Below are 18559 nucleotides of genomic sequence, written 5' to 3' on the forward strand. Positions count from 1 at the left end.
CTGTTGCACCTAAAAAAAAAAATACAAACAACAGAATTTTTACTTTACATAAAAGGGTTTACATTACACTTTCATTAACTTACAAAATATACAGATAAAGACACACTGTTATTTACTTTTAAAGTGCCTTTGAACTTGGGAGGGATTCAATCAGTGTAGGACAAGTTGATAGCACATCCTCTCCTCTTCTGAAAGCGTCCAATTACAGTCTGTTCTGGTCCAGCATCTCTGTCCTCCTCCTTACCTCTCTAAATGTTTTTTTGCAGCTTTTGGGGAGATGCAAAAGGTATTACTGTAGAGTGTTTTACTCTAGATCACATGTTTGAGCTGAAATTTTCAGTTACAGGAGAAGCTTTGGAAAGTAGGGGGAAGTTCTAGGGGTTCCCTATGAATGTTTGGGGCCTGGGCCATTGTGCATTTTGCCACCCCAAGTCTAAGCTTTGAGTCATGAATGCAAGTGTCACACACAGAAAAGGAACCTTCAATATTATTGGATCAAGCAGCTGGACTTCCACTAATGTGGTATATCTCATCAAATGTAACAATGTGTATATATATTTTATTGGTAGTGCAGTTATACTTTATAGACTAATCATCATTCTTTTGCCTTTCCCATATACTGTAGAAATTACTTTTAAAATTTAAGAAACTGATATAATGTGTTTCAAAGATGTGCTAAAAAGTTGTACTTTAACCAGCTGTGAACGCCTACTACAAATATATGAAAACATTTCCTTGATGTACTCAGGTTATGCTTAGTCTTTCTGCTGCACTGCCACTACTACTTCCTTTTGCCAATATATGAGTACAGCAGCTTTTTATATAAAAAATGTTCCTGAATAGTATTTATAAACTGCATTCAGATTGTAAATATAGATATAAAGCACCATTATTACTGTTGTGTCTTCTGCACATCAAAGGAATAAACTTTGACTTGCAGATTATGTCAGGTAAAGCTATCCCAATTTTTTTTCTTATAAAATTTGTTTCTGTTTAACACCTCAGTTTACCATAAACAGCCCTGAATAATTATTTCTTCCACTTCTCTCCTAATTTCCCCCAAAAATGTTATTTTTGTTTGTGTGTGTTTAGAGACCATCTAGAGAGGGCTTTCCTTGAATTCCTACCTTGCTGCCCTGGTGCACCAGTCAGAGCCAAGGTAGGGCATGGGCATCTGTTGCTGGCGGCAGGCATATGTTGGTGGCGACAAGCATCCATTTGAGTGCCTGCTAAGCCGTACCTTACAGTATAAAAAAAAGGTGTGGACTGGGTTTACAGTCTTACCTAATGCAGTGAGGAAACGTGCCTGCTTGTCTTGCTAGGCTGCTGTGCTTATACAAACTGTATGAATGTTACAATAGTTTATAATGTAGGAGACTATACTAGGGATTGTGTAATACCACTTGTGCTGCTGCCACAGTTTATAAAACAGGGTTTCTAAGTACTTTTACAGTTTTACGCATCAGTTCTACAGAATAATCTGCAAAAATCATAAGGTGATGACTGTTTCAAAGCTGCATGTTCTTCCTTCTGTCACCGAAAGTTCAAACTTACATTTGCATGCTTTGTAGTTCCAAAGCCAAGATGGAACTAGTCATTCCTTTTTAAGATTTTTTAAGCCAATAATAGTGAACACAAATCTGACCGTATTTTATTCTGGGAAGTGAGTAAAGCATACATGCGAGGTCCAATACTTTCCTACCTCTCTGCAGAATGGAAACATTTAAAACAGCAATGTTCGCATGCAAGTCAAGACCTGAGAAAAGTGCAGTCTAGATTGCAGTCAGTAACATATCAGCTCACAAAAAGTTGCAATGGCAATCTTCCAAGTGCAAATTTAAATTGTAGGAGCGACAATGGGTTTTGTCCTATCATCAATAAACACAACTCAGTTACCATAACTGCATAAGTGCAAACAAACTTACATTCTCTCCTTAAAAGTTATTTGGCTCTAGGCATACAGCTTCAACGAAGGCCTTTGATCTAGATGATTACTGGTGGATTACTTCAAAATACTCCTGGAAGTTTTTTTTACCTACCCTTCACAATTTCTACAATACTCTTTTGGAAAGGGCCTGGCCCCCCTGCCCTCCAGCCAAGAGGCACACCTACATGTCATACCTAAGAAGGACAGGGATCCACACTGCCTGTTTCACATAGGCCCATTTTATTGATTAATAAAAATGTAAAGGTACTCTCTAGGTTGCTAGCTGAACGGGTGTCCCCTGTTATGCCCCGCTTATTTGCCCTTCTCAAGTAGATTTTTTTTTAGGGGCAGATCGGCTACAGACAATAATATGTTATTGCTTTGGAATACGCATCCACAGGAATAATTGGCCATTGTAACCCTGGATGACAAGAAGTCCAAGACAATAATGTCCAGTTCACTTGTTTTTTTGAGGTGCTACAGGCAATGGGTTTTGATGAACATTTCCTAGTATCTCTTTACAAGTTATACGCCTGCCCCACAGCTTCAGCTTGGGTTGCCACACCAGGTTTCCTCTTTATGGAAAGACCCATTTTTTCCCAAAGTCCCTTTGGCCCTAAGGAAGAGAACACTCTCCCCTTCTATTAAATTTAGCTTTGAAACCACTGGCTAGATTTCTAGAAACTACTACTGACATGTCAGGGATTAGGTTTGGTAAAATGGATCTATGTTCACCCATGTTTGCAGATTTTTTTTATTTTTTAACATTTTGATTTTATTTTAAACTCATGTAATGGTATTCCCAAGATCCAGAAGATTTTAAAAAATTTTTCTCAAATCACCACATTTATTTTTAAAGTGTACTTTCTTTTACTGGTCCTCATAACCCTTTACAGTTTTCATGTTACTTTAACAGTAGTTACATATGCCATCACTTACCTACGTTTCTAGATTGATAAGACCCCATTCTCTTTAAACTACCCTCCAATATTACATAGGATTTTTGCAGAAATGTGGGGATGGAAATCATTGCCTCTGTCCCTCTAATCACCTGTTCAAAATGATTATCTTTGCTAGGCTTCTCTGCCATCTGCAAACCCTGCCACCTCTTCTCAAACATTCTGATGTCAAACATTAAAATATTGTCATGTCACGCTTTTTCTGGCAGAACAGGAAGCCATGCATTGCCTGTAAGGGGGAGAAAAGGTATGAAAGTACCTAACCTTCTGGTGTATAATTTACTGTATCTTGTTTGTATCTCTATGGTATTGATTGGATATAGGCCATATTGGTATACAGTACATGGACTTTGTAAGGAACTCCACAGGAAGATAGTGCGGGATCCCTAAGCAGCATGAGGTCTTCACCAGGGCACCCTGGAAGGGGTGATGGGCCAATAGCACTTTGCTGTTGAATGCCACCATGCCGCAACCCTCAACGTCACCCTACCTGAGGAGGAAGGCTGAAGCGACCTCATAGTGGGGACAGGTGGCAGGCGAATACAGTCCAGGGCCAAGTGGGGGTCAGGGCAGACAGACGTGGTCAAGGTCCAGGCACAGGTCAGGGCAGGCGGTAGAAAGACGTGGTCAGATTCCAGGCACAGGTCAGACAGGCAACAGGTGAATGCAGTCCCGGGCCTAGTGAGGGTAAGGGCAGGCAGCAGACAGACAAGGTCAGATTCCAAGCACAGGTCAGGTCAAAAATCGTAAAGAAACAATGCAGAATATAAAGGTAGCTAGTGCAAAGTCACAGCAGCAGACACCATTACTGTTGAGGCTAAAGTAGCCTCTGTTCCTTTAAGGAGCTCTTCCTACATTGCCCTACATTAAGGAGCTCTTCCTACATTGCCCCTTGCCCCAGTTTCTGCCATCCCATGCAGCAGCATCAGGTTCTTTTACACTATTCTGACTTGGAGGAACAAAAAGGAGTTTCCGCAGCACCAAGGTAGCTGTAGATTTAGGAAGACGGGTAAGTACAGTGGCTAGTCAAGGCAAACTTTAGTTGCCAATTGCTACAACTTTCCTCATTATCTACCGTTGACAGCTGCACAGAAACAGCTGGGGTCCACTGGCAGGGCAACTTTAGGTCTGATGAGGGCCAAAGCCCGTCATTTGGTCATTCTTTGCAGTATCACTATCTAACAGAACTAAAGTCATCTGCAGTATTTGTGTTCGCATCTGAAACAATGCAAAAACATTTCTGAACTAGGCACCAATTATATGAATAACCATATGAAAATACACCACTCAGTCCATTGGAAGGACTACAAGAGCCACCCCCAGAGTAGACACCAGATGGCTTTGTGGGCTTTCTGCCACAGTGCAGCTGCCTATTTCTCTACCTCTCTCCCTGTTGTTCTTGTCAGTGAAGTTGCCCCTGTTGCTGCCAATATTACAAGTGATTCTAGATCTTGATCCAGGGGATGTAGCATACAGTATTTTACTATTTTTTTCCTTCATACATTCTTTTTCTTCTTCCTTTTCTTCTTCTTCTTCTTCTTCTTCTTGTTCTTCTTCTTCTTCTTATTATTATTATTATTATTATCATTAATATTATTAATAATAATAATTTTATTGACTTAAAAATTTTATGACTTCCTTTAGTTGTCATACTTTTCCGACTTTGGCAATGATTGCTAACTGTAATAGTGATAAAGATAATAATTCCTGGATTTTTTCCCCCAGAATTCTGATGATCTTTTGGTTGCATCAGCTGAGTGTCCTAGTGATGATGAGGATCTGGAAGAATGCGAACCTAGCACTGGTAAGGCTCCCTCTGTAACATGTATCAGATTAAATAGATTGAATATGATATAGGCAAAGCTAAATATGCATTCAGATGAAAAAGGCATTAAACATAAGCATATGTAGTTTGAGTAACTAAAAAAGAACCTATATTTTTGGAGATTATCTGTACAGAAATGCAAACTGTGTATTATTTGCAAATATGTTGGGGGAATTAGGTATACCCATATGTGTGAAAACTAGATAATTTTAATGTGTAGATTAATATACTTGGCTATTTACATTGTTTGAAAGGCAAAGGCATATATTGTTTAGAAATGACTGAACTGGGACAAAGATAGAATTCATAAATACAAATCTAAGATATTATATAAGATAATACCATTCATAAACTTCAAACTACTTTTTAATTTTTTTAATTTCAGACTAATGTCACAATAAGATAAATTGTCCTGTCAAAAGAGCTTAAAAAACAAGTTCATTGTATGTAGTGAGGCTTTGTAATTTTCACTCCTTAGTATCATGTTGTGACATTGGTTTCTGTGCTAAATATCTGCAACTGTGCTACCTCATATCAGTCTTTAAAGAGAATCCACAAAGGCAGACTATTACCAAATATAGTATTAAGGAATATCTGTTGCTGTTAGAACAGATCAGTCAGATACAAAAAAAATCTTAAAAAAAGAAATCTAATTCATTTATAGAGTGATAAACTGCTATATATAAAGAATCAGATTTAAACATACAATAGCATTATTTAATCTTCTATTGAATGTCTCTTTTGACAATTACTTCTACCTCTTGATGACTTTTTTTTTTTTTGAGTTAAGGTCAATTTTATTCTTAATATGCCATATCATTTATAAGTAGGTTAAAATTGTAGGATCCCAATACTCAACCTTCAGGTACATCACTCACAACCCTAGACCTATTAATCACTACTGTCTGAATCCAGTTCAAGATCCAAGTCATATTCCTATTATTTTTTTTAAAGCCCTATATATTAAAACGTACACATTAGCTATATGTGGGATACTGTGTCAAACACTTTTGCAAAACCTAAGTATATTATATTTACAGCTATTCTGTTGTAATTTTTATTTACACCTACTCTGTTGTCTAAGTTTTTGCTTAATTCTTTTTAAAAATATAAGACAGGCTATTGTTTACAATCTTGTTTTCTAGAAGAAACTTTGCTTTGTGGTCCCTTATCATACATCAAGTGTCCTGAGTATAAAAAAATAACATTATGTTATGAACTTTTGCGCCATTTTTTTTTTTTTTACCAAGAGCTGAAAAAGGTAATAAATAATTTTGCTTTTACTTTGTCGCTAGCCACCAATTGGAATTTACTTATAAGGGGCTTGTCACACTTACTTCTTCCTTGCTAAATCGCAGGTGCATGCGGGCAGTTCTGACCCTGGGCACCTCTGCCCTTCCAAGTTTTATCAGCTTCGCCCATCCCGCCTGCCAATCAGGAAATAGCCTCTTAATCATCCCTGGCTATTAAGCTAGCCCAGACACAGCACTCAGCGTCTCCTAAAGCGTGACTCTTTGTACTAACCATGTCCACAACCTCCTACGCCTCAGCAGACCCCAATCAATCAATCACCCAGAGGCTGGATGCCTAGGAAACTACCCAAATCCAGGTACCTTGGCAGCTTCATACACTCACTATTCACCTGAATCAGCTATCTTCCGAAGAAAGGTCCCAGCGCCTACCCACAGGCCTCTGCATTTAGAAATGACTTTTAATAAAAACTATGTCCACAGAAGCCGGGTAACTGCAGCACCTAGTATGCTCTGAGGAGGCATGCTAGGTCACTATTCTCTCTCCTCTAGTCAGCATCCTTCCATACCCATTCAGTTCACCACAATAAGTCTTCACTGGCCCTTAAGGCCTTCATCGACCCTGGGGCAGCAAATAATTTCATTTCAGCTTCTCCTGTCAAGGATTGTACCTGGCCTATAGGCCTTTTGACTCAACCCCTGTGCATCTCTGCTGTGGATAGTAGCATTCTGTCCTGTTGATTTATCCACTTCCAAACTTTGCCCATGCAAATGTCTGTGGATGTGCTTCATCATGAGCTCATAAACATCCTTGTTTTCCCTCAGGCCTCATCTGCAGTTATCCTGGGACTTCCATGGCTTCAACAACACTCTCTAGTGCTAGATCAATTCCAGAGTATTTGGCTTGGGGCCCTTCTTACCACTTTCAGTGTTTGACCAAGCTCACACGAGGGATGAGCGAGAATGCCTCGGACAAGCCCTCATTCTGACTTGTAGTGCCCAGGGATATCTCACTAAGAGGAGGATTCTCATGGCTCCATTCATAAATGCAGCCGCGATACTTCTCCTCTCAAAATGAGTCATGAATCTTGCATTTATTAATGAATGTGGGCGTGGGAAAAGTCAGAGGATTTTTCCCACGCTGGATTCATTCATGAGCAGCCAGCTGTGAGACTCACACTGTGTTCCTGGATAGAGCAACTCTATCCAGGAACATATACTACAGGGCTGCAACAGTAATCAGGGGAGTGGAACTGCTCCGCTCCCCTGATAGCTGTTGCCGCCCTGTAGAACCCCTGTAGGACCCCTGTGTTCTTGGATAGAGAAACTCTATCAAAGAACACATACAACTAGTACGAGGCGGCAACAGCTTTTCTGGGCTTCATTGTTTCCAAAGAGGGCTTCTCCATGGATCAAGAAAAGGTTGGAGCTATTTTAACTGGTCACTACCCTGTAGCCTTAAGGCTAATTAGCATTTCCTGGGGTTCACTAATACTGGAAAATAATTAGAAATGACTCAACGCTGGTAGCTCCCATAACAACACTGACCCAGAAGGATGCTGACCCCAAGAACTAGTCCTCTAAAGGCTGTTGAGACTTTTTATGCCTTGAAGCAAGCTTTCCTTTCTAGCCCTGCTCTGGTTAGGCCAGATGTGTCCAAGCCTCTTTCTATTGAGGTTGATCCCTCCTCTGTTGGAGTGGGAGGTGTTCTCTTCCAGACCCCCACTGGAGTTTGATGTCTATGTGCATTCTTTTCAAGGAAATTCTCCCCCATGGAAAATAATTACTGCATTGGAGACAGGGAGCTCCTAGCCATCAAGCTCTCTCTGGAAAAATGGTGCTATCTCTTGGAGGGTTGCCCCCACAAGATCATTTTTTTATGGCCCGTTGGTGTTTGTTCTTTTCTCGGTTGGATTTTTGTCTTTACCTTTAAACGTGGTTTCACTAACTCTTGAGCAGACGCCCTTTCTTGCTCCTTTGATTCACGGGATTCCGAGACTGCAGCTCAGCCAGAGTTTATAATCCCTCCAGCCCGAATTCTAGCCTTGACCTTTATTCTGGAACCCACTATCCCTCCTGATAAAACTTTGGTGCCTCCCCAACTCTGTACCAAAATTCTAAACTTTCTGGTCATCTGGGAGTACATAGAAACTTTACATTTCTCTCTTGACAGTCCTGGTGGCACAATCTTCATAAGTATGTGTCAAGGGCTGTGCTGTGTGTGTTCAAACTAAGTCTGCCACCTGTACCCCTGCAGGCCCACTCCTTCCACTACCTATTCCCACAGAACCTTGGTGTCATCTATCCATCATCTATTTTATCACTGATCTTCCCCCTTCTGATGGCTGGATGGTTATTTAGGTAGCGGTGGACTGCTTTTCCAAAATGTCCCACTTCATACCTCTCCCAGCTTTACCATCGGCAGCAGCATTGGTGCCAATCTTTATTTGGGAAATTTTTCGACTTTACGGTATGCCCACTCATGTCGTGTCAGATCGTGGGGTGCAATTTACTTCCTGCTTCTGGAAAGGCTTCTGCAAATCCCTGGACATCTCTGCAGAATTCCCTTTGGCTTATCACCCACAAACCAATGGGCAGACAGAAAGAGTCAATCAGTCCTTGGAGCAATATCTTTGAGCCCTTGTATCTACCCACCATGATGACTGAGTGCCTCTGCTACATTTGGCAAAGTTTGCCCACAATAATCATCTCTGCACCAGCACCAAGGAGTCTCCATTCTTCGTCGTCTATGGCAAACATCCTCACCTTCTGTCTCCAAAACCAAGAATATGAAATCCATCAATTTTTGGATTCCAAGAACCCTATGTACTTGATTGACTTGAAAGGTTTTGGTCCAGAGGAGAGATCATGGGTTCCAGCTACAGATGTGTCTGCCCCTCTTCTTGCCAACAAGTTCCATTTTTGCTTTCCCTTTAAACCTGGACCTTGGTGGATGGGTAGGCATGCAGGCAGTCTGAACCTGGGTGTATGCTCCTTTCCTTCTGCCTCTTAATCATCAGCCACAGACACAGCACTCAGCGTTCATGGCTGCTGGCTCTGCTGAGCATTTCCTCTACACCTGCTGTTTAATTCAGTGATCCCCTTGTCCAGCTTTTGGGGGCTTTTCAATTTGCTTTACAATTTAGTGGCCAGAAATATCCTTACAAATAGCTATTCCAACCCTAGTATATTCTTTATTTTTAAATGATATTTTTCTATTACACTATATAATTATGGCTTCAGTAAGCATATTGTTAAAAAAAAACAATAAAACTAACTTTTCACTGTACCACCTATTTCCCATTCTGACAACTTGCAATTATAAAACTTTTTTAATGTTTGCCTACTACTTTGTTTAGCTTGGGTCTACTTTAAATAGTATTCAGTGCCTTTAAAACAGTTTTTACATTTAAATTCTTCTGGGGAACCCGGTAAATAAATAGTTCTTAAGCATTGGTGGCTTATTTAACAGGTAATAAGTAATATATATATATATATATATATATATATATATATATATATATATATATAAAAACAACCCAATGACTGCATTCAATCATGCTTTTTTGACTTTGATAATGAATGCTAATTGTAAAAGTATGATTCTTGTGACCTCTGGTAATTAAAATTTAAAAATAATATGCTTAGGCATAACACAAAACAAATTTATTTCCCTATAATTCAAAAACAAAACAGCTTCGTCCAGCAAAGTAAAATGGCTCACTTCAGCAATAAGTCCCAAGAGGGGACCTGGTACTCACAAGCAGCAAGTGTTGCAGCTTCCAAATCTTTACTCCAAAACAACATGGAGCTGCCCAGTCCTGTTCCCTTCAGCTTTTACTTTCAGAGTGACACACCACCTGTCATGCCAGTCAGAAACCTTGGTCTGTATTGCAGTAGGATACAAAGGTCCACCCAGATCCTTCCCTTCTATCCAAGAGTGTGGGCCCTGTGTTTACTTAAACAAAATGGCAACCACGGTCACCAAACAAAACTTCCTGGACTCCTGCAGTAAGTAACTTCTTTTCAGAGGGACCATGGCCTAAAGCAGGGGGAAATGTTCTTCTTCAGTGTTTGTCCTGTTGTTTCATATTTCAACCTGGAACAGTGTGCATAGTAGCATTCAGCCCCAAAGTCAATACTTTTTAGAGCCTCCTTTGGTTGGAATTAGAACTTCAAGTCTCTTGGAGTATGTCCCAGTTGGCTTAGCAAATTTATCCAATGGGATTTTTGTCCGTTATTTTACGTATAACTGCTCAAGCTACATCAAGTTACATAAGTTGTGTTGGTGTACTTCAATCTTCATAGTTTGATTGAGGTCTGGGCTTTGGCTAGGCCATTTAAAAATATAAATATTGTTTTTTAATACACCGTATTATAGCTTTAGTACACGTTAGAAATATGTTTATGACAATTGTCCTGCTGAAAGATGAACTTTTGTTGCATTTGTTTGTTGCGCAACGTTGTTGTGTTTTGTTGTCCCAAATCCCTACAAACTAAAATAGGTTTTCTCAAAAATTGTTTGGTAGTTACTGCCATTAATCTTTCCTTTAACACTATTTTTCCTGTCTCTGCCTAAAAAAACATCCCCATGGCATAATGCTGTCATTTGCCATTGTTTCCTCTGGAAATAGTGTTCCCAAAATGATATTGGGGTGGCCCCACACACAGCATTTCCTATGATGGGCAAAAGTTCAACCTTCCATGTTTTAGGGGAGTCTAACACTTTTATATTTCTGATCACTATTCCACAAAACCCCACTCTGTGCAATTTAAAGTGGTCCCATTGACAGATGTAGCTATTTCTGCAACTCCATTTATGTTATCCTTGATGCTTTTGTGGCAATGCCCTTATTGACAAGCATGTTAGTTTTAGTGAATGGCCTTCTTTTCTTAGGCTTGTAGTTCTGCCATATGCTTTATATTTTGTTATAATGGGTTTGGTGGTGCTTTGTGGGATATTCTTGGTTTGAAATGTTTTTTTTAAACCCCAACCCTAATCTATACTTCTCCACAACCTTGTCTCAATCAGTTTGGGATGCTCCTTGGTCTTCATATTGCATATTTAGTGGTGTGGCAGAGTCTGGGGTGTTTCAGAATTAATCTGTTTGTTGTATCTATACAGACATCATGTGATAGGTTCATGTAACTCATTTTGTGACTTCTGACTGGTTGGACCCAATCAGTCCATTACAATAATCCCAAAGAAAAATCCATTTTAATTGCAGGTTGTAATGCAGCAAAACGGCAAAAAAAAATACTCTTTATACATATGTCTGAGCCATGCAAGAAAAGGGGAGAGATAGAGAAATAGTGGCTCTTTACAGGAAATAAAGATCTAACATAGCTTAAAATTCAATTCACTAAAATATCTTTCCTTGAAACAACATTGGTAAAAAGGTATCCTGACAAACACATATTCATTAATGTAATTTCTTAGGGTCTCAGATAGCCTGTTAGGGCGAAACAGGTCAGGAGAGACCATGAGCATATTATTGACCAATATCTGGATGCTGTATTTGTGAGAGTGTTTTATCAAATCATGGCCAGAATTCTCATGGCCTTTTTTACCAATGTTATTTCTAAAGAGATATTTTAGTGAATTGAATAAAGCATTTTACGCTATGTTAGACCTTTATTTGCTGTAAAGAGCCATTTGCTCCCTATCTCTCCCCTTTTCATGCATAACTATTGTTTGGCTCAGCATCCACTTCAGTGGTATTTTTCAAAATATATTACGGTGGGATTGGTTCCTTTCTTTTAGACATATGTCTGAGTCGTACTGAAAGTATGCACAACATTGTAAAGAGACCAGTATGTTTAACGATATGTGCTAAAGTTGGAAAGTACTTACTAGAGAGTTGGATAGAGAACCACATAGAAGAGTTTTGGTTGGAAAATAGTGTTATAAGTGATAGTAGAATACCAGTTGACACTCTATACTTGAACTTTAAAAAAACATTTGACACAGTACCCCATAAACAGACAATGTAATAAATAATGGGTTATTGTATGATTATTGTTATTCAAAGAGTAGCAATCAATGATTTATACTCTGAATGGTCTAAGGTTATTAGTGGTGTACCCCAGGGTTCAGTGTTGGGACCATTACTGTTTACCATCTTTATAAATGGTATAGAGTTTGGGATTACAAGTACCATTTCTGTTTTTACAGATGGCACCAAACTATGTAATGGAATAAAGTTTATACAAGATATCTATATTCTACAAGCAGATCTTGATGCATTGTTTGATTGGGCAGCCAAGTGGCAAGTTACATTTACCTTGTTAAATGTAAAGGTTTGCACTTGGGGGTCAATAACATGCATGCTTCGTACAGTCTAGGGGAAATACATTTGGGGGAGTCAAATTGGAAAATGAGCTGGGGGTTTTGGTAGATCATAGACTTTTAAATTAGCATGTAAGCTGCAATTTCTGAAGCCAGCAAATTCATTTCTTGTATTAAATGAGGTATAGACTGTAAAGATTGAGACCTAATCCTGACTCTATACAAAGCATTAGTCAGACCACATCTGGAATATGCAGTACAGTTTTGGGGACCAGTTCACAAAAAGGATATTGTGGAATTGGGGAGAGTGCAGAGAAGAGCAACTAAATTAATAGGAGGAATTGAGGATCTCACCTTTGAGGAATGATTAGCTGAACTCAATCTATTCTCCCTAGAGAAGAGGCATTTAAGGGGGGATATGATCATCCTTTATAAATATATAAATGGCCTATATAGGGAACTTGCTTCTCAGTTTTCACTTTAGGTCATTGCAAAGGATGGGAGGGCACTCTTTGCGTCTGGAGGAAAAGAAGTATAATCCCTGCATAAGGAAGTGATTCTTCACAATAAGAGCCGTGAAACTGTAGAATAGACTCCCTCAGGAAGTAGTTTTAGCACATTCTATTGAATGTCTTAAGAAAAAACTAGATGCTCTTCTAGAAACACAGGATATAACTGGGTATTAAAGTTTTAAATTAATGACAGCGGAAACTGTTGATCCAAGGAACATCAAATTGCCTCACAGGATCAGAAGGTACTTTTTTCCCCTGTTGAAGCAAATTGAGCCATTCATTATAAGGGTTTTTTTAGTTTGGTCTGAATCATTCATGTATATAAGATTTTATCTGGGACATGCTGGTTTGTAGTCTTTTGTAGTCAAACACTATCCTAGTGTTTGAACATGATGTCTTTTTCAACCTAACTTTGTAACTATGTAAAATAAATACATGGATTTATGTATGGACCTCCTCCCTTGCCATAGTGAATTGCCTGATATATACTTACCTGTAACCCCACTTCAGAGAATTTTACTGCCTACCCAAAGCCTTTTCTTCAAATTACCCAGACAGGCCTTGCATCTAGCGTGCATGCACACTGAAGTCCCTGGTAATTACTATACTTAGTTCAGTACTCCATGTAGAATACAGGTATAGAGCTATCCCTAAACATGACAGGTACTAAAGCTTACTTGTGAAGAATTTGCAGAACCTGGTCAGTACTATTTTAAAGAAAGGTGTCAGGTGGTCCTGGACAGTTTAATTACTCACTCTGAATACACAACTAATAGTGCATTTTTTTGTATTTAGAGTATATATGTATACATGAATTTATTTTCAGTATGTTTGACATTATGTAAAACTGTATTATGCTAAACTGCATACAGTTTTTAAGCAAATGGTTTAGAGAATCTGCAAAGTTTACCTAGCATTCCTTCTAGTAACAGGACTTTCTGTTGTAGGCGAAAAAACTAAACCACTTACAATGAGCAGCATCATTGTTGGCGTGTCATGCAAGTTCTTTCAATTGGCCCCTAAATACATTAGGTAGCCCAACAGCCAATTGAAGACAAATGGCAGACTGGTACTGCTTCTGGTGATTGTGATACAGTGGTTTGCGACCTTCAACAAAATGCACTATTATAGACAAGATTTCCTAGTAAGATTTGTTCACCAGATTCACAGAAACACTATTTGTTTAGAATAACTGTAGAATGTGAGGTATGGTGCCAAACATGTCTAAAATATATTTATGACTTACATGAAATATTTATGTATTAAAAACAAATAAATACCTTTTGAAGGCCAGTACAGAGTTAGATGTTGTACCTTCGCCAGAAAAGGAATTTTGGCATTCTGAGTCAACCATTAGGATAATATGAGTAAGATATGTGCAAAATCAAACCCATTACTAATGGGTCAGTACCAATTGGTGTAATTGCTAATAATGGGGATAGGGGGAGGACCCTTCTCTACTCTGCAAAACCCCATTATTTACCCCATATTAATTTATAAAAGATCTCCCAAGACAGCATTACAATGTTACTAATGTGGATTGTCTAGTTTCTAGCCAAGATAGGTATCCATTTGTTAATGATGTTAGAGGAATGCAATTGCACGATCAGTTGCAATACAGAGCGCAGTATTATAAAATGCTAAGTAACAATATTATTTAGAACTTTGTTTTTATTTTTTTAACAATAGCTGTATAAATAAAAACATGTTGTTTTATCAATAGGGTGACAATGTTTAAAAGAAAGATTTAAATATTGGGGTGTTTTCGTTTACCTTTCCCCTCTTTAGTGATTTTCCTTTTTTTTGTTCCTAATTCTAAATTTCTACATGAATTATAAACTCATGGTCATTATGCTTTTGTTTTTTTTTTTTGTTTTTTTGTTTTTTAGGGGCAGCATAGCTTATGGTGAACACTCACTAAGTTATGGTCGGCCTTAAATTTGTATATAATATATAAATAAATATAAATATATATATATATATATATATATATATATATATATATATATATATATATATATATATATATTATCATTAATGTTTGGGTAAACTAAATGATTTTGACCATGAAACAGTGAAAACAATTAAGAGGAGAAAGTGTTTTTTATTTTTTTTTTTACCCAGAGGTTTCACAGTTTCTTTTGTAATTTTTTTTGTCTTCATGCTAAAAACACATGTGGCCAATTGTTTGATGTAAGTTGTCTAAATATTCTGAATCAATTTTATTTGATGAGAACAGGTTATAATAAATAAGCAATGATTTAGTTATGTTGAGAGGGTGGGAGACTTGTTACTTAAATAAAACAAGAAAGATTAGCTTGGGGATAATGAATGACAGTTAGGGTTAGGGAATGTGGTATAATACTCTTTGCAAGACAACAAATAAAATAGATAGAAACAAATGTAAAACTATTAAAACATTGCAGAATTATCAGAAAGACAGTACATTTTTTTATTAAGCTGGGAAGAAAATAAATGCTGTAAAGTTAAAAGCAGAAAAGAAAGTAAAAAATAGTTAGGTATGTACGAGGCTTTAACTAAGGGTGGGGAAATTAGATTATTTAGCTAGTAAGAACAGGAAAGAGTGGAACTATATTGAGACAAAGGCTAAAGAGTAAACAATTTTTAAGCAACCTAGTAAATATATATAAACATATATGTGGTTTGGAAAGAAAACTATATTTTCAGAAATGCTAAAAATTATTATCATTTTTAAAGAAACAGAATATTCTAATACAATGATTTGTTTACCCTTTGGGATGAGGAACAAGTTAAAGAAGTGTAAGTAATAAGATGTAAATGTCAGAAAGACAATTAGAGATAATTATGTTGAAATACAAATATTTATTTTAGATATTAGAATTTTAAAACATTCTGGGCTTAAATATATTTCTACTATACTAGTAGGTTTAAATGTACTGTGAGGGAGTTAGCAGAAGGAAGTGTATTGATCACCTGTTAACTTTCTGAGGTTTTTACTCATACATCTTTTTTTGCTATTTTCTCTGTTTTGTATTTTTTCTTTTCTTTGTTTACAGGAGGGGAGTTAATACTGCCCATAATTACTGAAGATTCCTTAGATACCCCTCCCATTGCTACTCGTTCCCCCTTTATACCTCCTCCCCCTACATATCGAACTGTCCTGACTTTGGACACCACCAAAGATTCCTTGAGTGTTCCTTCCAACCTGAGGCCACCGTGCCCTTCTGAGCATGAAGATAGTGATTGTGAGGAGGGGATAGAGGTTTCTGGTTATGCATCAGGGGAAGTATTTGAATCAAGTTTTCCTCCAACTGATGATGAGGACTTCTATACCAGTTTTCCATTGGTAACAGAAAGAACCCCACCATCTAAACCAGAAAGGAGACCTCCTGGCTTTCGACCGAATACAAAGTCAGGAGGTTCAACTTCCTCTCCTTATGACCTTCTCACCTCCACCACTACCCCAGACCTTGTCCGGAATATCCCTGCCGGCAAAATGAATAACAGGGAACCCCCAAAACCCAACATAGACCAATATCCCCATATCCCTACCTCTTTTCAGCTGGACAAATTAAATAAGCAGAAATTCCCATCTATTACATCTTCCCCTAATTTCCACAATTTCCCTACAGCAAATCCTACGGGCTCAGGGGAGAAAGGATCACCTGGAGCAGTGGAAGTTATCAGGGAATCCAGCAGCACCACAGGAATGGTTGTGGGAATTGTGGCAGCAGCTGCCCTTTGCATCCTCATTCTTCTCTACGCGATGTACAAGTACAGAAACAGGGATGAGGGATCCTACCAAGTGGACCAAACCCGAAATTACATCAGTAACTCAGCCCAGAGTAATGGTGCTGTGGTAAAAGAAAAGACAGTGCCTGCCACCAAAACAGCTGGTAAAAATAAGAAAAATAAGGACAAGGAGTATTATGTGTGAGAGCCTTAAATAGACTCTACCAGCTGTGGAAGTGTGGTTGGTCATCATCAAACCAGCCATTCATTGGAGAAACTAGACTGACCCCATGCTGTGACCAATCATTGACTAAGCAACAGTGACTAAATCCCAGGTCAACAGTTGGCTGTCAACCCTAATCAACCAACCAACCAACTTAATGCTTAAACTACCAAATGTTACAAATACAATTAAAGGTTTAAAAGATTTAAAGACCTTGGGTCAGCTTTTTGAATGTTGAAAATTGCCAACTTACTGTACTGTATCTACAGTATCATACATGGATATATCCATTGGCCCAAACAGTAGGTGAACATCAACTGATCTTCTACTAATTGACCATGATCCAGTCATCTGATAAAACCACCCAGACCAAGAGATGCTTCTAGTACCAACCATGTGCTCAGTGTATCCCATCAGAAATTTTTGCATTCAGTCTCAAAATTAAATGCATCTCTTGCATCATATTCCTGTTTTCATGTGGAGAAGAAAAATCAAAATTTCCTCATGAGATAAAAACTGCTTCAAAACAATATTAACTTGACCTTGGTTACTACTAAAGAGTTCACTGAGTAAAGGGACGTCAAGCAGAGACTTCATTCCACTGAGAAACAAGTTGACATCAAGAGGGATGTGATTATTGAAATGTAATTCTTTACAACATGGAGCCATTGAGGGGAGAGGATGGTAGCATGTTTGGAGTAAAGACTTACAAAAAATTGAATGAAGGCTAACAGAACTGGCCTTGGTTATGCTCTCCCTTCTTTATCCTAATTCCTTTAAATTTCCTCAATGCCCTCTAAAAAAATCAAGGTTATTTCTATTCTGGTTTGTGTGGTGTTGTCTTGGTTTTCTTGAACGCTGAGCCGTGCGTTTGACTTGTTCATGGACTGAATTCACTGCTCCACACCCCGAACAAAAACAAAAAACAAAACCTATTTTACCACCCCAGAATGTCTCCTGATACCCCTTCTATTAAATAGACAGTAATAAGGGGCTTTGGAAATTTGGGGTACAGAGCATCAGAATATCAATAAAGCAAATGTTACGGCCTTGTATAAGAGTGATGAGATTGTTAATGAAAAAGAGTTATGGGTTTATTTTTTTCTATTCTCTACTGGGATACAGTGTACCACTGCTATATGCTAAGCATATAGCCATTTTTAGAGATGAACAAACTCTTTATTAAATAAATGTAAGGTAGTTTTGCCATATTTGGACCAGATATCCAGTCTAGATGATTATTTGATGTAAAACAAGACCATTCTTTTTACTGAACAAAAGTATATAAATTTCTGGTTTGGCTAGAATATCTAATACAACATTCTGTAGTCTTACCAGCATATGTGACATTTTTGTTCAGTAAAGTTGTAACAATTTACAAACCAAAGATTATACTACAATTAAAAGTAAAAATTGAAAATCAAGCTTTATCAGATGTAGTTTGCTCATCTCTATTCACCCTTTTACTTTGGCAGGATATTTCAAAAACAAATAGAAGATAAATATGATGTACATACATAAAATTTATTACCAGGCTATTCATTATTTGGTAATGTAAACCTGATCTGTTTTTTATATGTATCTAATAAAGCACTGTCAGCGTATAGCAAGCATCTCTATTCCACTGCATGGGTTTACTAAAAGTTGTTGTTTCTCAGTGTTAGCACTTAGGGTTTTCAAGATTCACTAAATAGGAACTAATTCCACATTCAAAAAATGCAAGCAGGCAGAGTTTTTATTGCAGAAGGTACAGGCAATGCCTGTTTGCAATCTTCTTTTCCAAGATCATGGAGCTGTGCATTCACAGCTCAGAGCAGGATGACAGGACTGAATAAACTTGCATGTGGGAGTTATATCATT

The 18559-nt window shown here is 38.0% G+C and overlaps 1 protein-coding gene across 1 annotated transcript in view; it reads left to right on the forward strand.

Annotated features, from left to right (window-relative positions):
• Window positions 1–18303, forward strand: part of LOC140338677 (neurexin-1-beta-like) — a 33345-nt gene extending 15042 nt beyond the window's left edge. The window contains exons 2-3 of the mRNA XM_072422967.1: window positions 4612–4690; window positions 16377–18303. Coding sequence (XP_072279068.1) covers window positions 4612–4690; window positions 16377–16681 — 384 coding nt within the window. The 3' untranslated portion in view covers window positions 16682–18303. The remainder of the gene's footprint in view (window positions 1–4611; window positions 4691–16376) is intronic.
• The last annotated feature ends 256 nt before the right edge of the window (window positions 18304–18559 follow it).

Source organism: Pyxicephalus adspersus, chromosome 9 (assembly GCF_032062135.1).
Source record: "Pyxicephalus adspersus chromosome 9, UCB_Pads_2.0, whole genome shotgun sequence".
NCBI lineage: Eukaryota > Metazoa > Chordata > Amphibia > Anura > Pyxicephalidae > Pyxicephalus > Pyxicephalus adspersus.